Source organism: Osmerus eperlanus, chromosome 18, assembly GCF_963692335.1.
Source record: "Osmerus eperlanus chromosome 18, fOsmEpe2.1, whole genome shotgun sequence".
NCBI lineage: Eukaryota > Metazoa > Chordata > Actinopteri > Osmeriformes > Osmeridae > Osmerus > Osmerus eperlanus.
In genome coordinates, this window is record NC_085035.1 from 10,064,307 (window position 1) to 10,087,223 (window position 22,917).

The 22,917-nt window shown below is 41.6% G+C and overlaps 1 protein-coding gene across 6 annotated transcripts in view; it reads right to left on the reverse strand.

Moving 5' to 3' along the window:
- The window catches only part of psd3l (pleckstrin and Sec7 domain containing 3, like), a 189,765-nt gene that overhangs the window by 84,678 nt on the left and 82,170 nt on the right, over positions 1–22,917 (reverse strand). For all 6 annotated transcript variants that reach the window (XM_062484652.1, XM_062484651.1, XM_062484655.1 and 3 more), the window contains 4 exons: positions 20,375–20,455; positions 20,048–20,160; positions 16,854–16,912; positions 2,657–2,746 (listed from right to left, as the gene is read on the reverse strand). In XM_062484652.1, the coding sequence (XP_062340636.1) occupies positions 2,657–2,746; positions 16,854–16,912; positions 20,048–20,160; positions 20,375–20,455 (343 nt within the window). The remainder of the gene's footprint in view (positions 1–2,656; positions 2,747–16,853; positions 16,913–20,047; positions 20,161–20,374; positions 20,456–22,917) is intronic.

Consider the following 22,917-nt stretch of genomic DNA (forward strand, 5'->3'; position numbering starts at 1 on the left):
TTAGTTACAGCCAATCAAATTCAGCAACTGATACGGAAAAAGGGAACTGAGGTCATATCTTAACGAATCTTTGATGCATTGACTCCAAACTTGGTGTATGGATTCATGACCCTGTTATTAAGAGGTCCGTAAAAGGTAGGGTCATTTGAGCTCTAGGGGGCGCTACAATAGGCAAAATTGTGTTTTGACCAATAACTGTTGATTTGTTTGTCGTATTTAAGTGATTCCTATGTCTCGTGATATCTTAGGAGATTCCGCATCTGACGCATGTTAACGCATGATACCAGACGAATTGATGAGGCCGCCATTTTGAATGAATGAATTAAACTTTTTTCCCTACTCCTACACAATGTATCCAATATTCACCAGATTTGGCACAGATTATCTTCAGACCACAATCACCTTGACATGTCAAAATAGGACTGAATTACAGCTGTTTAAACTTGGGCCAAATCTGACCATGCGTGCCACAGGAGAAACGGCTTACTTTTTGTATACAGTAACTGTACACAGCAATTCCCAGTGCTGAAAATGGCTCACTGGGATAAGACAGCCTCCTTTGAAGTGCAAGGTCGTAGGTTCGAATCCAGCCAAAGTCTCAAGCATGGTTTATCTGTTTAGTGAAGCCAGGTATGCGACAGTAGCTGTCGAGCAGTATAATCATAATGGTCACGATAATGTTTCATTCTCGGGGGATTTATACTCATTAAGAGTCAGATTTATTGTGCTTTGTAGATATAGTGATGCTACATCTAGCCAGTGCATCGGATTTCTTGCATCATAACTTCTGAACAGATTTGTCATAAATCACAAGATTGGTCTCTTCTGATTCTACGTGGCATACTAATTCGAAATATATCACACTGTCTCGTGTCCGCCATTTTGGGCGTCAGTCATTTGGAATTTTCATAAAAACAAACTCCTTGTTCGCCGTTGCTCCTATTTTCATGGACATGTAATCAAATCATTTTCAGACCACAATCACCTTGACATGTCAAAATAGGACTGAATTACAGCTTTTTATATTTGGGTCAAATCTGACAACGCTTCCCAGAGGAGAAACTGCTTACTTTTTTTATACAGTAACTGAACACAGCCTTTCCCTGCAGTGAGAATAGCTCACTGGGATAAGATGGGTTCCTCTGAAGTGCAAGGTCATAGGTTCGAACCCAGCCACAGTCATCAAGCATGTCATGATACTGGTTTATCTGTTTAGTGAAGCCAGGTATGCCACAGTAGCTGTCTAACAGTATAATGGTAATGATAATGTTTCATTCTCAGGGGATCTATAAGAGGATCAAGAAGAGTCAGATTTATTGTGCTTTGTAGATATGTGTCCTCTAACCGCTAGGGGGGCGATCCCGTGTGTGACACATGTTAACTTGTGATACCAGCCGAATTGATGCCGCCATTTAGAATGAATTAATAAAACGCTTTTGTCCGACTCCTCCGACAAAATGTATCAAATATTCACCAAATTTGGGACAGATTATCTTCAGACCACAATCACCTTGACATGTCAAAATAGGACTGAATTACAGCAGTTTAAACTTGGGCCAAATCGGACAACCGCTTGCCACAGGAAAGACTGCAGATATTTTTACCCAGTAACTGAACTGTGATTTGCAGCACTGAGAATCGCTCACTAGGATAAGTTGGTGTCCTGGCAACGGCAACGTCAGAGGTTCGAATCCAGCCAAAGCCGACAAGCTTGTCATGTCTCTGATTCTCTGTTTAGTAAGACTGTAAGCCACTGCAAAGGAAGCCAGGTACACTGCAGTCGCTAGCTACCTGTAGTCAAGCTACAAGCTATAGTCAATGCAATCCTCACACTCAACTATCAAAATGATTTTAGAAACCGTTTGTCCGGTACAGCCAATCGAAGTCTGCAGCAGAGCCGCCAAACAGAAAGTTGTGTCGTATCTCAGCAAATCTTTGATGGATTCACGCCAAACTTGCTGCGTGTACTCGGAACACTCTTCTGAGGATGACGAAAGTTTCTTCTGGGTCATCTGACCTGCTTGGCCACCCCATTGCTGCTTGCAGCTATATTTTTTTATTATTATTATTTTTGCTATTTATGCTTGAGCACCCCTAAAAAGGGTCTAAAATCGCCACTGCTAAGTACTCTAACCAAGTTTGAGAGCAATACCAACTTGAGTTGAATGCCCGAGGACCTTGGCTGAAAATGCGCATGGGGTACGTTTGCAGATCCGGCTGCATTGGAGTGCTGTCATTCAAACCATGCTTGCCTTCACCCACAGTTCAACTTGAAACTTTGCGTTAAACACTGATGGGTATATACACTGCTTTCTAGAGGCGGGATGTCGTCACTTTGCCATAACATAATCAAAATGCATTGTGAGAGATGTCGTTTATGGTCAATGCACGCTGTAAAGCAGTGTAGACTTATTTCAATACACCATTTAAGCTCCCGCGGGCCACATAAAATGACGTGGCCTTGAGTTTGACACATGTGGTTTAGCAGATCAGATTGATATTTGGAGACTTGTGTTAGCAGGTCCAAAAGAGGTCTCTCCTTTCTCATGCAAAGTGCCCTGCTGATCTTGTCTTGAAAACATCAAGACATTGACCCTCAATCACCATAAAACAACCATTGTCAGATGATGTTATGAGCTAAGGAAACAAGACCCACCTTAAGAACCTCTCTAGGGAAATGTTGTCCTGCATTTAGCCCTTCAAGATTACTGATGAATTCCTGGCACGTCATCTTCTTCCCAATATTCTGCAAAATATTGAAAATATGTATCACTTGGCCATGATCAGAGAGAATGAGAACCTAGTTAGGCACATAAACAACTACACACATCTGGTCCTATTGACAGGGGTGGCACAGACATTAGCAAGGTTCCATACAAATGCAGTAAGCATTGCACTGTCATTTTTTTCATGACTACAGTATAACACAACTTCATGACTACAGTAAATCACAACTTCAGTATAAATGACCTCCTTATGAATCTGAAAAAGATTTACAGGTAACACATTTTTGTATAAGCGGCAAGCCCATACGACTTGAGGAAGCTAACATCTTATGGAATTAAGGAGACAATTATGTGAAAGTTAATATATACTTTGCTCTGTTGCACTTAGTTGCTGGATGGATACAAGTGTCGTAGGGGAAGGCTAATGTATTGTAATGTAAACAAAAACCCATGATAACTTGTTAGTTAAAATTAACAATAAACAACACTTCTTTTATCTTGAGAAACCCCAGACATGATTCCACTTTTACATTGATGAGCTTCAATGGAAAAAAATAGGAAAATGTGGTAGTTGTCGTTATCACTCAGTACACACAATGACACACAAACAAACCACGCATTTACTGTGACTCCTTTCAAGTAAGGTCAGTTCTCATTCAAACTTGTCCTTTCAATGCACATTATAAGTGACAATTTCCACCTGCGTAGGGCTCAACAGTGTAAGTATTTGAATCGCATATGCGCCCAAAAATTGATATGTGCTTATTAAATTTTATTTTTTACGAGAATAGCTCATAAAGATGACAAAAGACCTTAATCTATTTACCCCCGTTTAAAAACTACAAGCCCCACCTTTCATAGGTTACATGCCCCATCACAGTCAGTGTTCACAGCTTATTTTGTGATCAGGCGCTATAAAAAAAATAATAATAATTAACTTGACCTTCCAGTGGGGGTGCCGTTGGGGGGGCGGGGCGCCCCCCTAATATAATGGTAAGGGAAACACTGACAGTAGAGTTTTCTGTGATAATGCAGTCCAGTTAGAGAGAGAAAGGTGAACAACACTGGAAAAAAGTATCGGTATAGGCCATGGGCGGAGCGAGGGGGTGGTTTCTGGGACTTGAGCCCCAAATCTGTTAGGTTAAAACTTTGGGTTCAGCAAGTTGCCTAAATAAAGCATACACTGTCAAAAAAAACTAGTAAAAATATATATATATTAACATGAATTAACCGTAAAATAATTGTAATTTTCCTGTACCAAATTTACAAGATATATCTGTAATATTACATTACAGGCTGTTCTTTGCCCGTAAATATGACATTTTATTAATTGAACTTCTCTGTAAAAAAAAACAGCATTTCTAATTTTAAATGTGTACTATTATCCTGAATAAACCAGATTTGCAGGGGAAAAAACTATTTGTAATTGTACAAACAACTCAATTGTACGAACAGACTCCCATATGTACGTTGTGTACATATGGGAGTCAGGTGGCTGAGCGGTTAAAGAATCAGGCTAGTAATCAGAAGGTCGCTGGTTCGATTCCCGGCCGTGCCAAATGACGTCGTGTCCTTGGGCAAGGCACTTCACCCTACTTGCCTCGGGGGAATGTCCCTGTACTTACTGTAAGTCGCTCTGGATAAGAGCGTCTGCTAAATGACTACATGTAAATGTAAATGTGTACGTTCACATTATAAACCCATGTTAAAACATGTTTTTTTTTTTTACTTCAATGTAAAAATACAGTATTTTCAATAAAGAAAAATATTCAATAAAGCCAAAACAAGATATAACGATTTAACAAGTTCATTCATAACAAGTCGTGTGCACAACATACAGCATCCAGATGCTGTAATCAGTATCCAGATATTTACAACTGTAGCGTCAGCTAGCTGTATGAATTGGAGAGGAATATTGCTCGCCGCACGTTTGTCTTATAAGGCTAGACCGCAATCTAACTGGACAACACTCAGGGTGAACACTTAATTTATCCAAACTACAGACCATCACATTACACATATCAAAACAGAACGAACACAACAACAAAACTCCAAACAATGCTTATCTAACTAAGCTTAAACCTTTAACTCTGTAGCTTTACAGCTCGCCGCGGGGCATTCTGGGTAACAGGAGCGTTGCCTCTACACAACTATCTAATCAACTTTCCTTCGTCCTACTCTGTCCATCCATCCATCATATTCCGCTTATCCGGGGGTCGGGTCGCGGGGGCAGCAACCTAAGCAGGGAGGCCCAGACTTCCCTCTCCCCGGCCACTTCCACCAGCTCGTCCTGGGGGACCCCGAGGCGTTCCCAGGCCAGCCGAGAGACATAGTCCCTCCAGCGTGTCCTGGGTCTTCCCCGGGGCCTCTTCCCAGTGGGACGTGCCCAGAACACCTCACCAGGGAGGCGTCCAGGAGGCATCCTTATCAGATGCCCGAGCCACCTCAACTGGCCCCTCTCGACGTGGAGGAGCAGCGGTTCTACTCTGAGCCCCTCCCGGATGACCGAGCTTCTCACCCTATCTCTAAGGGAGAGACCGGCTAGATATAGTCGGCCTCGCCTCAACGCACAGCATCGGCTCCGGAACCAGCCTCCTTGAGAGAGGCTGGACTCTCTTCCACTCTGGAGTTGCCCTCGGTGAGAGGCGTCGACCTGGGGTGGGAATACTTGTTTCCCCTCGGTTCGGGGCCTGTACGTTGGGGTTCACCCCGGTGGACGAGAGGGTAGCCTCCCTCCGCCTTCGGGTGGGGGAACGGGTCCTCACTGTTGTTTGTGCTTATGCACCAAACGGCAGCGCAGAGTACCCACCCTTTTTGGAGTCTCTGGGAGGGGTGCTAGAAAGCGCTCCTCCCGGAGATGCCCTCGTCCTCCTGGGGCAATGACAGTGAGACCTGGAGGGGCGTGATTGGGAGGAACGGCCCCCCCGATCTGAACCCGAGCGGTGTTTTGTTGTTGGACTTCTGTGCTAGACGAACACCATGTTCAAGCATAAGGGTGTCCATATGTGCACTTGGCACCAGGACGCCCAAGGTCTCAGTTCGATGATAGACTTTGTAGTCGGGTCGTCGGATCTGAGGCCGAATGTCTTGGACACTCGGGTGAGGAGAGGGGCGGAGCTGTCAACTGATCACCACCTGGTGGTGAGTTGGCTACGATGGTGGGGGAAGACGCCGGTCAGGCCTGGCAGGCCCAAACGTAATGTGAGGGTCTGCTGGGAACGGCAGAATCCCCTGTCAGAAGGAGCTTCAACTCCCACTTCCGGGAGAGCTTCGATCATGTCTCGGGGGAGGCCGGGGACATTGAGTCCGAATGGGCCATGTTCCGGGCCTCCATTGTTGAGGCGGCTGACCGGAGCTGCGGACGCAAGGCGGTCGGTGCATGTCGCGGCGGTAACCCTCGGACCCGGTGGTGGACGCCGGAGGTGAGGGAAGCCGTCAAGCTGAAGAAGGAGGCCTATCGGACTTTGTTGGCTGGTAGGACTCCAGAGGCAGCTGATGTGTACCGGCAGGCCAAGCGGAATGCGGCTTTGGCGGTCGCAGAGGCAAAAACCCGAGCGTGGGAGGAGTTCCGAATGGCTTCGAAAAGGTTTCGGACCACCATCCGGCGACTCAGGAGGGGGAAGCAGTGCACTGTCAACGCTGTATATGGTGGGGATGGTGCGCTGCTGACCTCGATGGGGGACGTCCTGGATCGGTGGAAGGAATACTTTGAAGACCTCCTTAATCCCACCAACATGCGTTCCGACGTGGAGGCAGAGTCTGGGGACATTGGGGGGGCCCTTCTATCTCTGTAGCTGAGGTCGCCGAGGTGGTTGAAAAGCTCCGCGGTGGCAGGGCCCCTGGGGTGGATGAGGTCCGCCCAGAGTTCCTTAAGGCTCTGGATGTTGTAGGGCTGTCTTGGTTGACACGACTCTGCAACATCGCGTGGACATCGGGGACAGTGCCTCTGGACTGGCAGACCGGGGTGGTGGTTCCCCTCTTTAAAAAGGGGGACCGGAGGGTGTGCTCCAACTTTAGGGGGATCACACTCCTCAGCCTCCCTGGGAAAGTCTATTCAGGAGCAATGTGGTTTTCGTCCTGGCCGTGGAACTGTGGACCAGCTCTATACCCTCGGCAGGGTTCTGGAGGGTGCATGGGAGTTCGCCCAACCAGTCTACACATGTTTTGTGGATTTGGAAAAGGCATTCGACCGTGTCCCTCGGGGGCTCATGTGGGGGGTGCTCCGGGAGTACGGGGTACCGGACTCCCTGATCAGGGCTGTTCGGTCCCTGTACGACCGGTGCCAGAGTTTGGTCCGCATTGCCGGTAGTAAGTCGAACTTATTCCCGGTGAGGGTTGGACTCCGCCAGGGCTGCCCTTTGTCACCGATTCTGTTCATAACTTATATGGACAGAATTTCTAGGCGCAGCCAGGGCGTTGAGGGGGTCCGGTTTGGTGGCCTCAAGATCGGGTCGCTGCTTTTTGCAGATGATGTGGTCCTGTTGGCTTCTTCGGGCCGTGACCTTCAGCTCTCACTGGAGCGGTTCGCAACCGAATGCGAAGCGGCTGGGATGGGAATCAGCACCTCCAAATCTGAGGCCATGGTTATCGACCAGAAAAGGGTGGAGTGCAACCTCAGGGTCGGGGAGGAGATCTTGTCCCAAGCGGAGGAGTTCAAGTATCTCGGGGTCTTGTTCACGAGTGAGGGAAGGATGGAGCGTGAGATCGACAGGCGGATTGGTGCGGCATCCGCAGTGATGCGGGCTCTGCATCGGTCCGTCGTGGTGAAGAAGGAGCTGAGTCGAAAGGCGAAGCTCTCTATTTACCAGTCGATCTACGTTCCTACCCTCACCTATGGTCACGAACTGTGGGTAGTGACCGAAAGAACGAGATTGCGAATACAAGCGGCCAAAATGAGTTTTCTCTGCAGGGTGTCCGGGTCCTACTCTGGAGTCTTTAAATTTATTCATTTAGCAGACACTTATCCAAAGCGACTTCCAACCCTTTACTAAGAGCTTTACTAAAAGTGCATTGGTCAATGATCATAAACAACGAGATAGCCCCAAAAAGGCTTTTGCAGTCTTTGATATTGACTGGTGCATGATGGGATTGCATGACGTCAACTACACAAGCTCAGTTCAAAATTCAAGGTTCCTATGTCTAAACCAAAAATTATGTTATTAATAAGTTATTTGTCCGTGGGATGAAAGTAAATATCTGCAAAATAACTGTTAAAATAGCTAGTTTTGAAATTATGTGTTTTAACAGAACATTAGTGAAAAATGTTCTTATTATGAAATTATGTGTTTTAACAGAACATTTTGGTGAAAATTTTCAAAAATGAAATTTTTGTGTATTTTTAAGTAACAACATTTGGCTGTACTTGTTATGTAAAAATAATGTATAATGTATAATAATGTAAAATTTACAGTTTGCCATTGTCTTTCTATCTGTATTTCCTGTAATTCAGAAATACAGAAAAAATAAATAATAATTTACAGAAAAAGTGTAATTATTTTTAATAATACGGTAATTATTATTTTATTTGTTTACAGTGTATGCAATGTTTATGTCAGCTTTCAATGTGAACAAGGAAAGCTCAGAGAAGGTGAAAGACTTGGTGACTGGCGCAGAGAAATGCAGGTCTAGTGTGAACAGCCTTGCGCCATTCGTAACCGATCGTGGCGCTTCCGGGCGCTTCGCAGCCAGTGCGTCCCACGCGTAACAGTGCGTGTCCGCTACAGCAGAGCAGGCGGCGCGGAGCAACCGTTCGTCATGGTAAACATTTCTAGCTTTCACAGTTTCAAAATGGAGGAGAAACTAATCATGTGTGGCTGCACACCCTGTCCTTTTCAGACATGTGACAAGACTGCTCCACGCCGCCCGCTCCGCTGTCGTGGACATGCACCGTTAAGACGATTACAATTGGGTTCATTCAATTCTGAGGGGAAACCAGATAACGATCATTGCAAGAGAAAAAACAATTCCCCATTCAACCTATCTTGTATTAATTAAGGTTAAATTTGAATTGGCAGTGACATTATAAACATCTGTATTTTGTAAGCTACTGATTACTTATTGAGAAAAAACTTCAGCTATACAATATCATTTAAATAAAGATTTAAATGTAATATTAGGGTTGGATTAACCTGCACAAGATGATCTCTCCAACACAAATGGACTGTCCCAAATACTAATTCACATGTAATAATCATGATAGCTACATAACAGCCCACATGACCACAACGTAGGCTTACGTACAGCCCAACGCAGACACCACGTCAAAAAGGGGGTGGGTATGTTGATCCCAATGTAAAAAACGTGTGGGTATGTTGACACCAACCAATTGGAAGCCCTCTGTGACATGCTTGCGTGTAAAAAGGGCTATACAAATACATTTTGATTTTATTTAGATGGTCCAAACGTTGGACCATCTATAGACGTTCAAAACGCCCATGTTAAGACGGCAATTTCTGTCGTCTTAAGACGGCCAAATGTGTCGTCTTAACGCAAAATTACAGGTTTTGGCACATCTTCACAAATTCTTCTGTTACATCAATAAACTAACCACGTTACTATGACTTCATGTTGTTGTGGAAAAAACATCACACTGTTGAAATTATGAAGATGGTTAATGATTATGGATTTATATGATTGAAAATTAAACTCTTAATCACCTCTTTTAGTATATGCTATATTACTGGAAACCATATGCAAAGCTGTTGACCTTATTATTACCACTAAACGGTAGAAGATATTAAGCCTAAAGTGTGAAGATCTGGATATTAAGGGCTGAGGACTGCGGGAGAAAACTAGTTGTAGTTATGCTGCTTCCTTCACAGGCAAAAGGGCCCAGCTATAAATCTAGTGGCACATTTATGGCCCTATGCCAGTATCTGCAGCTGCACGGTTCATGGTCAGTACTACCAGCCCGACCTGGGAGAATTGTCTATGTAAAAAAGCACCTGTAATCTGAATCCTATAGGACAAGGGACTGGGTAAGAATGCATAATGCATCTGTGACCAACAAGTATCGTACCAATAGCAAAATATCACAAAATAATAGGGAGAAAATATATAAGTGAAATGTCCGGAGAAAATTTCAGTCTGATCCCGGGATCTTGCTCACATTCTTTTGGGAATCTTTGTCACCTTGAGGACCAATAAAACACTTTGCATCAAACTTTACATTTAGTCATTTAGCAGACGCTCTTATCCAGAGTGACTTTGCTGAGTTCCAGTACTGTTCTTAAAGGGGTGATTGACTGGGTTTTTTGGGGTATTTCACACTGTTCCTTAAGGTCTCCGAATAGGGTACGTAACATTGGTTGGGCTGAAAATGGCCCGGGTGCTGTTCTATGCCCCCTGACACATCCAGTGAAATTTTCCCGGGAAAAAACGCTAGGTTTTCTCCTTTTATGGTATGCTCATGAATATATAGATGAGCTGTGTGCTGATTGGTTGGTTTACAACGAGTGAAGCTGTGGAGCAAAGACGCAACACGGCCAACACACACTGAAACAACGAAGGTGGAGACTTGAAATAAAAACGTACAAATAAATCTATTGTGTCTACACAATACTTTTCAACAGATTGACTAGATATCATTTGAAATGATTACGTTAGTTGTTTCCACTTCTGTTGTCGAAGCAAACTGGATCGACTTAGGTGGGTAGAACGTTACAGCTTAGCAACCAAACTATATTGTGATTCAACCCAGCTTCAGTTAGATAGATAAAAAATAACCTGCCAAAGATCTGGACAAACATGCATCGTGAATTGTAGATTTACATGTACAGGTTATTTATTCAAATGAAACACAGTCAGGAACATGAAATAATGCGTTAGCCCCATTGCCAATAAACGAAATCATCACACATTCTACCAATGCTAGATACAGGCAGGATACGTTAGTATTGCTAGTAACCAGGATCGGACTGGAACCGAAAAACAGCCGGGGACTTTGAAACACAGACCCCCCCCACCCCACCCCCTGCACTTTCTCCCTCACTTTCTTTTTTGCATACTTGTCTCTGTTTCTGCATCTGCTATTTGATGTTGCAAAAGAATAACTAGAGAGGGTACAATTTCTGGGGAAATTGTAGGGTGTGCTTGCTTTCGTCGGTTGCACAGGGGTCCGTTTTTGAATGACATTTTTACAACTGATATTTCTGCATATTTTATATAAAAATGCATACTTATTATTTATAAAGATTACATAGATTTAAAAGCTTCTTTTTTGCTGCTCATTTACAACTGAAAATACGAGTGAAGTGTAGAATGAAATAGATGTCTTCTCATTTCCCCTGCAAGAGGCAGCCTCATCGTTGAATCAAAACGAATAAATATGGCAGGCCGGTGTAAAAATTGACCTAATCTCTATGACTTAAACGTCATTTTAAGTTTTTCCCTTATGATATTTTCAGGCATTTAGCCTACTCATTGCATTCATTCATTAATAAAGAACCCCCTTTGAAGATTATTCTACGACGTTACCCGGCAGTAGAAGATGGAATCGCGATTCAAACAGTACCATCTGCTAACTGAAAATATGCCCCCCAAAACGTAAATAAGCTTGACATTTATTTAGTGGAAAATCGCTCATTCATAAAAAGCTCACTGGTAGCGATCATTGTCAGTAACAACGCCAAGTGCGATATAGCCCTGTGTGGAGAAGCTGCCCCGGTAAATTGTACTACTACAGTACAGTACTAGACTACTGCTGTGTTCGTCTTGGTAGCGATTGCGTGGGTTGAATTGGATTTAACGTTCCGTTGTACGGTTTAGGCTGAAATTAATTATTTTCATGAACAGATGGACAACGTTTAGGCTGTGGCAATGAAGTTCAGGTTAGTAGTTAGATAGACTTTTGATTTAAGTAAGGGGAGTGCCGAACATGTTCTGTTGCCGTTTGACTTTCTAAACAGCTGTGTAGATGTTTTTGTAGTGTCTTGCGTAGGCTACAGCGTTGCAGTGAGCTACACTGGTTTGAAACGACAGGTAATGATAATTTCACCCACAAATCGTTTACTTGTAATCTAATGTCATAATAAATCCTACAACGAAAACGTATTTGTGAGGAATGTTTATTTTAACGATTGAAAACAGATGCATCATAGACCACTGTTATGTGTTGCCCGGGCAACAGAGGCTAATGTCATGATGCTAATACTTCCGTGAAATAGTAAACTACTGTTTCCGAAAGTAGATGTACTTCCTTAATAATATCAGCTTATATTGTACATTACACATCACAATTGTGTGTCATATCACAATATCAGCTTATATTGTACATTACACATCACAATTGTGTGTCATATCACAAAGTAAAATTAGTAAATAGTTATCACCCTGGCCTCTTTGCTTGTGGCGTTTCTGCAGCTGCCTTGCAATCAGCTGCAGATAGCTAAGCAGTTAGCTTAGCTATCTCCCAGAAGTTAACGAGCTGCTAAACTAATGTTCTGCTAGAGGTAGTCACGCGAGTTTTCGTGACGTTAGTGACGTAGTGACGTTAGTAACGTCAGTGACTGTGGCTAGCAAATTAGCCACCGTTAGCTTCACTTTTCGCCACAAAAACTTAAGCCTAAACCATGCAACGGAACGTAAATCCCAATAGAAGCGACTCAATCGGTACCAAGACGAAACTTTTGACACCTAGGTTGTCTATGTAGGCCAAATATTGACTGAGTTTTAGGGGAGCAAAAAGAATAATAAAAATAATAATATATATGTGAGAGAACAAAGGTTGTGCCCTTGCCGAAGGCAAAGCACACCCAATAATCAGTTAACTATATTCAATAATGAAAATCAATTCAACAAACTAATTTCCATATAATTAACAGGGTCTGACTATTGTGTACAGTTGCATTGCTGCACCTGTCATAGTCTCTCCACTGGACCCTGTCACCACAGCAGCCTCCATCTCTTTCCCTGTATCACCTGTGGCTACACAGAACATAAAAATCAAGACAATTGCATTTGAGGCACATAGCACATTTATTATTTAAAGCCAAAAAACATGTTGTGCATATTTAGATTAGTGACCTTTTCTCTTGGCCATTTATTTTACTTCATTTAAAATATATAGCCTATATATTGGCTAACAGTAATACCAAATGTATAATGTTTTTAGAAAAATTTAAACAATATGGTTTGGAATGATATTTGAATTTTCTAAATGTCGAAAATACAGCTGCTTACAGCTGCTTGCACCTGGCGCCTCTGGTACAGCCGCATCTTCGGGCTGCAAACTCTCTCCTCCTCCGTCTTTTGACGGCCTAAACATTTCTTCTATACTTCTACATTGTGCAGCATTTGCTTGCAGTGCCCGTTGTTTTTTATCTCTAGCTTTTTCAGCGCCACCCTTTTCTCCTTTTCTTTTCCTTTCCATTTCTTTGCTAAAGAAACAACGATGTTAGCTAAAATAGCTCCAACAAATTGGCCAGAAAACGATTGATTTTTTACCAATCGTAAACTGGACGGACAAGTGCACCGTTCAAGTTTACACGGTGGCAAAGCCCACCCCCATCCTTTGGATTTTGGATCGCTCCAGTTAAACAGTTGCTTGGTATTCAGGACGTCCTCAAAGTGAACGTAAACTATTAGGCAATGTTTTTTTTCTTGAATAGTGCCGTGGCCATAGCGGCCGTTTGTTTGACCGGCCGTTCGGGAAATCTCCCGATTCTCCCAATGGCCAGTCAGACCCTGCTAGTAACTGTTAGCGACAACATCATACAGCTTACGGTTGTGATCAACCTAAGGTCGGAACAGCACCTCTTTTCAGCAACAGCTGCATAGCAAATCCTGCTTTACATTGTCCCAGGTTTTCGAAAGTGTCCTCGGTGACATGGTCCGAGCAAATTAATACTTTAGCGTCATACTTAATAGGGATATTCCCATAGATAAACATCAGCCATGCCTGTCTAGTGTCTTGTTCTTTGGGAAGATAGTGAAGTGTCAGGATTCCCGGTACAGCCTGGAACACTGCATTTACGGCGCTCCATTTTCAATATCTTAAAAACTTATGAACTTTCTCATTTGTAATTCCTGTGGAAGTACCGAGCAGCGCGCAGTTAGCTAAAAAAGTGTCGGAGATCTACGCGACCTCCGTTTATGGTCCTGGACCAGAAAACCAGAGGGCGGGTAAATGTAAATTTTGGAGGCGTGACAAAGTTGATGCTGCAACTGCCGTCACCACTTGCACTGTTTCAAAAGCTAGCGTTTGCAAGTTGCAGTTTCAAAAAGTGAAATTTTGATAGGAAAGAGGTTTCAATGGACTTTGAGGTTCACTGTATGTCTATTTTACACACCAGAATCATTTTTCAACTATGACAAGGTAAAATCGGTTTTGCAATCAATCGCCCCTTTAACTTGGAACATTTCAACGCGAGCAACCAAAAATAAATAGAAACAGGGCTGCGTCGCGTCGCGCCGCTCACGTCCAGTTAGGACATTCTAACAGAAAACAAGCCAATCAAACTGCTTTTAGTTGCGTCGCATCCAGTTAGGACACGATGTTAGTAGGCTACACGCACACACTCACATGCAGTATAAATATGATGTCATAAATAGTTGTAAAGCTCTGTAAAAATGTTCACTGTGCTCCAAAATTTCTTTGTGTGCTCCTAGTGTTAATTTAGGAGCGCATGCACTCCTTTGGAAAAAAAGTTAGCGTAAAGCTCTGACTGCTCTCAAAATGTTAAAATACTTTTGGCACTACATATAGGCCTATATAAGCACTCTCAATGTTAAATTGGTGTCAAGAACAAAATGGGGTTTTGTCTTATAGATACAGAATGGTTATAGGTCACTTTAATAGGCTATTCATGTTACAAAGGGACAAAAGATGGGCCAAGCGGCTCCAGTGAATACTAAAATAATGAGCAGACGGTGTTTGTTCCAATGACTTAACAGTTCCTGCCAACACAAGCCGAGTTTGTATGTGGACAGTGCAGACAAATGTTCAGACTGGCACAAGATTACTACAAGCGACAGAACTAGGTTTTGAGAGTTGAAAATACTGACAATCTCACTAAATACTAATATTATTCAAGTGCAAAAGGGATAGGCAATGATGTGTCATGGTTGTGGGCACAAGGCTTGTGCACATTGTTTGAGGTATAAAAAGGGGCACTGTAACCTCAGAACTCATGCCAATCTGTGATTCACACAGCTTACAACATTCTGTTAAGGCCTGTTGACTGGAGGTGAAAACTAAAAGTAAGGACAGAGAATAGCTGTGCACTCTATAACTGGTTCATAGCTCCAGCATCCACCTGTGGCTTTGTCATACAGAAGATAAATACACCAAGTGGCCTTCAAATCAATGGGCCTCATTCACCAATATCTTTCTAAGTTATTTCTTACATTTGTTCTTAAGAAAGTTCCTAAGAAAAGTCTACGTGTGATTCATGACGTGTTCCTAAACAGCAGAATTGTTCGCAGGTGTGGTCTTAGAAGGATGAATCCCAATATGTCGTAAGTTGAAAGCTCGTGCTCCGTTGCTCCTATTTAGCATAGGTAAACGCCCTGTTAATTCCCATAAAAGGGCATGAGATGGCAGGGCCGTGTGCACACTCAGAGAAATGTCTAAAAGACGTGGTAAAGACGGTGGAGGCCTCCACTCCAAAAAAAGAAAAACTTTAGTAATTCTGAAGTGGAGCTATTGCTGCAAGAAGTTAGCGACAAACGACACATCATATTTAGTAGGGTCAGCGGTGGATGCAAAGCAGTAAATAAAACCGATGCATGGAATGCAATTACTGGAGAACTGATGAAGCGCAGAACTGATGAAGTGAAAAAGAAATGGTTTAACTTTAATCTGAATTCTGAAGCAAAACAACATATTTCAAAACATAGCCTAGAAGACAGTTGACTGTTACAAATATCCATGAGGACTGCTCTTGGTGGCCTAAAGCGTCCCAACAGGTACTCGTCACTCTCTGCAAATAAATCGGTATGGTCAAGGAAGATGCGTTCCCTCCTCAGGGAACGATCTGCAAAATTTTGCAGCAGCAATAAATACGCCATTGTGTGGTGTAGTCCTAGTGTGCGGAACAAGCCTACGTTGGGCCTATAAATACCATGATAAGTCACTTATTATTGGATGGCAAGGTTCCCCGTTAACATAGTTGATGTGAATTGAAGGCAAAGCAAGGCTAGTTTATTCATATACAGGTGCATCTCAATAAATTAGAATATCATCAAAAAGTTGATTTATTTCAGTAATTCAATTCAAAAAGTGAAACTCCTATATTATATAGATTCATTACACACAGACATAGATATATTTCAAGTGTTTATTTCTTTTTAATTTTGATTATTATAACTGACAGCTAATGAAAACCCAAAATTCAGTATTTCTATACACCCATCTAGCAACATCCAGAAGCACCACTGGATTACTACAATTACAGTGCTTTCTAGAGGAGAAGAGGCAACTCCTGTCCATAGCAGTAACCTCTAATAGAAGCAACTTATATGATTGTTATAATGGAATTTTGTGTTGCAATATCAGTTATCATCGAAATACAATATTCTGTATTCTGTTATTCTGCTTCTAACTGTTTTAAATGTTTTTTTTAATATGCATAGCATTTTTCTTTTTTATCAAAGCAATACATCTGATTAATATGTCCATTATCAGTCAAGTGATGACAAAAAGTATTTTTGTCATTTAGCAGACGCTCTTATCCAGAGCAACTTACGCTAAGTACAGGGACATTCTCCCCGAGGCAAGTAGGGTGAAGTGCCTTGCCCAAGGACACAACGTCACTTTGCACAGCCAGGAATCGAACCTACAACCTTCTGATTAATAGCCTAACTCCCTAACCGCTTAGCCATCTGACCCCCCTTATTTAGATCCATAACATTTTACATATAAACATGCTTCTATGAAACCCTGTGGAAGATTTGTTGGTCGAATAAAGCCTTATCACTTTATCTTTTCAGCAACAGTGCAGCAACAAATTAAAAAGGTTCCTCTATTTATCATTGTGTAGGATGCTACTGCCAAGAAGTGACTATTTAGAAATACCACTGGAAATACCACATACCTCAATATGTGAAAATGTGTGTAATGTAGTAGCACAGAGGTGAACATGATGAAAACAAAGAGGTTGACAGCTTGGCCAAGCAGAAAGAACTTACATGGCCATGAAGGTCCGTGTTCAACAGCATCAATGCACATGTAAGGCAATGGACTCCATCTGCGAAATGAGATGAATTAACAAAATGTGAATCATTTGCAACAACCATTCTGATAACCACAGACTCCATCTTTTTTCCTAAAAATTACTAGTATAATAACTAATGAGATGGTCCACAAATTTACAAAGTTGTTGGTAACCTAGCTATGGAATTGCAAACACTTCACATACTATACTCCAAATATCTAATGCATTTGAAATGTCACATCTTCTGAAGGCAAGTGTATAAAGATCTACAAGGGCCTCCCAAGATGACAGTTATATCAACCATCTCTACATAAGGCCAAAGTGTTACATCAGTTCCATGGCAACAGTCTTGGCAACAAGTAGACTATATTTTAGCTTTACCCATCTACTGGTCACATAGGCTTGTTGTTACCAAGGCAGTTGCTATGGGGACTGGAACAAATATGGTATTTTAGCTAAGCATTTTAAAAGAGAGGCAAATATATTTGAATTAATTGCATTGATATTGTCAAAGAAACTCAATAGATCTGCTGAGTTAAAGATGTAAAAAAAAAAACAATACTATTGAAAATGCCAAAAACGTCAGGCAATCATGATGTTTAAGTTGTTTACAAAGTGCCTGAATTGGAGAAAAAATATTAGATGTGGAAGATGAATCCCTCAGTTTTTTTCAACACATCTTCTTCCTTTAGCTAGAGCAACATTACTCAAGTTTGTGCTTTGTCCACAGTGAGCTCCTACATGTAAATTCATAAACTAATCCTAAAAAAGATTAACTTGGAAATCTCTCTTCAAAACTACATCATGGTAGGAATTTCCAAGTTACATGTTTTGAACATCTGAAAAAGCAGACTTTAAAGATACAATAGGAAATTTCTTCACAAGCGTGTGTACTAAGAGGGTATTAGAGGCTGTATGATAACTTAAGTGAATTTTGCTTTCAAAGGAATTTGCTGGCTATCTAACAGAACAACAATATAAAGTGGATATACTTTCAGTATAGATCAGTGAATTTTGTTACATAAATTAATTTACATAAATTAAGTTTACTGATGTCAAAACTGCCTGCACATTGCAAATGTACATTTCATGCGCTATATGGTGAAATAGGCCTACAAATATGACTCGCTCAACCATTGTGCATGTAATTACTTCTGTTATGAATTAAATGTCTAAATGTTTGTGGTGGTAAGACCATTTAACATATAACCAATATAATAAATGTTGATAAACATAAGCAATTTATAACGTACGAAACAGCAAATAAAGGCTACATAATCATTTGCATGAATGTAGGCTACCACAGCATTGGCAATTTGACTAGAATAGATGATGTGGAGGTTGAACAAGTACTTCAGAGATGACAGAGATTTTTTATCATTTGTGATCTGAGAAATATTAGGTACCAAAACCACTGAGAAGAACTGTCATCACCAGCTGCATCACAGGCACTGCACTATCTATCATTCCAGGAATCTGTGTGTGTGCCATCAATTTTCTCATGGGAACTATATACACTATATATAGTTCAAGTAATCAGAATTTTTGTGTTTCACTGAAATCTTAATCACCGACTGCATCACGGGCACTGTGCACTAGACCAGTGGTTCTCAATCCTGGTCCTCGGGACCCCCTGCCCTGCATGTTTTAGATGTTTCCCTGCTCCAAACACACCTGATTCAAATGAATGGTCGTTATCAGGCTTGGATAACGACCATTCATTTGAATCAGGTGTGTTGGAGCAGGGAAACATGGCAGGGGGTCCCGAGGACCAGGATTGAGAACCACTGCACTAGACTATCTAATAGTTTCCCACGATTATCTCGATATCCGGGCACCTTGTAAAGTTCTAATTTTGCAGGTGTCTATTTCAGAACCCAAGGTAGTGCAGTGCTGAGTTTGACGTTATATGGATAAGCGCTTCGAGATCCCTAAAAAGTAATTCACCACGATGGATCTCTTTCAGCCATGTTGAGCAGGCACTATACATAGAGTTGAGGCACACTATAGGCTACTCAGCATTTATCTGAGTTTCACTAAGCATTTGAAACTACTGCAACCCTTAAAATGCTGTGTATTGCTCTGATGAGTGTTTTGGGAAAATTAAATAGTCCTACAAAGTGCATCGCTTTCCAAAACAAACTCATTAAATACATGTGGATTCTGCGAAAGATTGCAAACAGCAATACGGCCAGGTGAGCAGGGTTTTCTGTTTGGATGAAATGCTAGCTAGCTAACTAAGATAAAGACCGTACACTTGGATACTTTAATTCAGTATAGCTGGAATGTTATTAGCGACAATTGTGGTTGTGTACACTACACAAACAACTAACTAGTGCTGATTGCTGGCATAACATTGAATCAGCTGCTGCTGGTTTTCTTTAGATGAAATGCTGGCTAGATGAAATGCTGGCTAACAACATAAATTGGATACTTTATTTCAGTATGCAGGAGTTAATTGTGTTACATGAATTTATGCATTTACTTATGCAAAAACTCTGCCTGCACATTGCAAATGTGCACAAACTCCAATTCAGAATCAGAATTAAACTAACACCAAATAAACTACAACATTATAATCACCAGCTGCATCACAGGCACTGTCTATAATTCCAGGAATCTCTTTGTGTGTCTGTGCCACCCAATCAAACTCCTCGGTCGGTTGTCGGTGTCAAAACAAGCCGCAATGGATATGGGACAAGGGCATTATTCCCACTACTTTCGCCTCCTCGGTCGGTTTCTTGAGGCATGGATTTAGCGAGCCGTAAATGGGTAAAGGACAGGAACAATGTTATTAAGAATCAAGCCTACTTGATCGGTTGTCTGTGTCTTATTTATGTGAATGCGATAGAGAAAGCATTGCATAGCACAAAGGAAAAAATACAAATGTTCATGTAAATTTGTGTGTTTCACTGACATCGGTGATGTTAATCACCGATTGCATCTCTGGCACGGTGCACTAGTTTTGTAGAACCAGAATGAAACGCAAATTGGAGTAAAGCTCAGAATTGGGAAGCAAACAAAAATTGGGGCCGCTGTTTCCCAATTGATTTGTTCATGTTAGCTATGCAGCTTTAAAGGTTTTATACAGTTGGCAGAATTCTGAACTTGAGCTATATCAAAAGTTAACAAATAACATGTAATTTGTGAGAGAAAATGCAGAGGTACCTTGTGAAGTGATGGTGGCAGGGTTACAATAAAAGTACCGATTGGAAAAGTGAATCAAAACACGTTCTCTTTCCTGGGTTTCACCCATTAGTGCAAAAGCATTCAAAAAGGATCTGAGGAGAGGGAACAGGACAGAGAAGTCACTCAGATTAAATAGACATCATTTCATATATCAGTCATAAGAAATGTGAACTGTTGATGTAGACAAGTCGTGTGAAGACATACTCAAATCTACATTAACAGTTAACCCTGGGTCGGTTTCTAACTTTGTTGAATGCATGTTTGAGTTACATTCTCAATACAAGGACAACAAGTGATAAATGGTACCTGAGAGATTGGTCCAATGTCATCCCTGTAAATTGAAAAAATGTGAGGTATTCTTCAGCCACCATCTTACTGAAGTCATTGCTGTAAAACAAAAACAAAAAATTAGGCCACTTATATGTGTGGCAATTGTCCCCAACAGTCCAATGAGTTATCAATCCTTTAAATTGGTAAGAAAGCAAAGCTGGTATAAATTACATAAAGTACAAATACAAACACAAATACTCCTGCAGGGTCAATGATCTCTCATTCCTCTATTTGAATTAGTATGTCACTAATCACTTGGATGATCAAAATGTATTGTATTGGTTGTCTGTTAAATTGTCTTACCACCACAAACATCTAGACATTTAGTTCACAACATAAGTCATTACATGAACAATGGTTGAGCCAGTTGTGATAGTTATAGGCCTAACAGTGCGTTCACACTGCAGCGTTTTTTAACGCTCTGCATCGCTTGCCTTCCCACAGTACACCACGCTCGGGGGCGTGTTAGACAAGTTAATACAGAGTTGTAGTTCTCTAAGGTCACTGTTGTAGTCATGGCCAAGCGTGCAGATTTGGGTTCATGTACTCACAATATCGATCAAAATACCACTTTTACACAACATTTATGTAAGTGCAAGATTTTACTAGTGCAAGATTACAGTAGAATACATGTTACGCCACCGGTCACTCAACCAGTCGTTTGTAGGCTGGGCTAGCGAGCTAGCAGTGGCACAGAACAGTCACGTAATGTGACGACTACATTTAAAAGTAGGCTATAAAAACACACTAGGAACAATGACGACATCGGCAACCATGCACCATGCATTATTAGTTTAATGTAATCTTTAAATTCAGGCTCGTCACATTAGTAACTTTGTTCTGAACAGAACTGGGTGTGCAGACACATACGAAAAGTTTCTCCTCCATCTTGAAATTGTCAAACCTAGAAATGTTTACCATGACGAACAGTTGCTACGTTACAAGAAACAAGAAACCAATCCGATTGGCCAACGCTAGCGTTTTCACGCTCCTCATTTACATAAAGTTGAGAAAATCCAACTTGCAACGCTCCGCTCCGCTCCGCTCGCCTTCCCACAATGCCCTACGCGAGCGTCAACGCCTGGTTTCATTGAAAATGAATTGGAAGCCGACGCCACGCGCCGCCCGCTCCGCTGCAGTGTGAACGCACTGTTAGTCACCATACAGCACTTGCATGTACAGTTCTGCCTAAGGGGTGTTTGCTGTGTTTACAATAACGTTTGTAATTTTTCCTTTGTGCTATGCAATGCTGTAAAATATTTTTGTATTTTCTGTATTGCATTTGCATGAATAAGAAAACAACTGACCGGGGAGAATTCATACAAACATTGTCCCTGTTGTAGCGGGGTTTGCTCGTTTAAGATAGAAATACTTAATTTATAATAAAGTCAGTCAAAACAAGATTACCCTCACCCATCCTCCCCATACACCTCTTGGCAGTTAGTATGTTCATAAAAACAAAAACATTTCTCAGTCTTGAATGTACATTATCACAGCTATGCATCAATATTCTTCCAAAACATAGGCCCACATGTGTCTATAACACATTAAGTGGCTCAAATATAGTAATTATTTACAATGTGTCAACCATTCTGTGAGGCGATCGAATATCGAATATAAAAAATTAAAAAAAGGAGATAAATAAATAGGCAATGAATAGAACGAAGAATGGTTTATAAAAATAAAGGGGGGGGGGGTCTCAGTTACAATTAGGGACACTCACCCAGTGGGCAACTCTTTCAGACTTTCAAAGTACAACAAAAACGGTCCCCACTTGAAATAGAACCTTTCCACAGACCCTCTGAGTGTAAATTTTCTCCAGCTTTAGAAAAAACATTACATCTTCCAGCCAGACTGAAGCTGATGGGGAAGTAGTAAGTACAAGATTACCAAACTAACAAAATGCTCCTACGGGCCAAAAGTGATGTGAATGCAATGATGTCCGACTGGTTTGCATTTAAACACAGTTTCATCAGCCACACCAAATATTGCTATAAGTGGACAGGGTTCCAGCATCACTCCAAGAGCCTCGCTTAGTGTTTTAAAAACTATTGCCCAGTAGCCTGAAAGTTTGGGACAAGACCAGAAAGAATGCACTAGGTTGGCTGGAGAAAAAGAACATTTATCGCAGCTAGCGTCCCTTCCAGGGTATATGCTGGCAAGTCTTGCTTTGCTTAACCCTTGTGTTATCTTCGGGTCATTCTGACCCATCAGTCGTTGTGACCCACCGTCTTATTGCGACAACTTTACCGCATACAAAAACAAAGTGAAGCATTTTCTTTTAACCGTATTGCTGTCTCAGACCCCCCACATTGCAAAGGTTAAAAGAAAATTATTAGGGGGCACCTATTGTTTTTGTTAGTTTTATTATTATTATTATTATGCATAGCGATTGGTGAAAAGTTTTGAAATTTGGCACACTAATTTGGAATGGTCTCCTGACTATTTATCACCAAGTTTCATGTCGATCCATGAAGCACTATAGCGCCACCAAGGTGTCAAAGTTGGAGGTGCGTTTA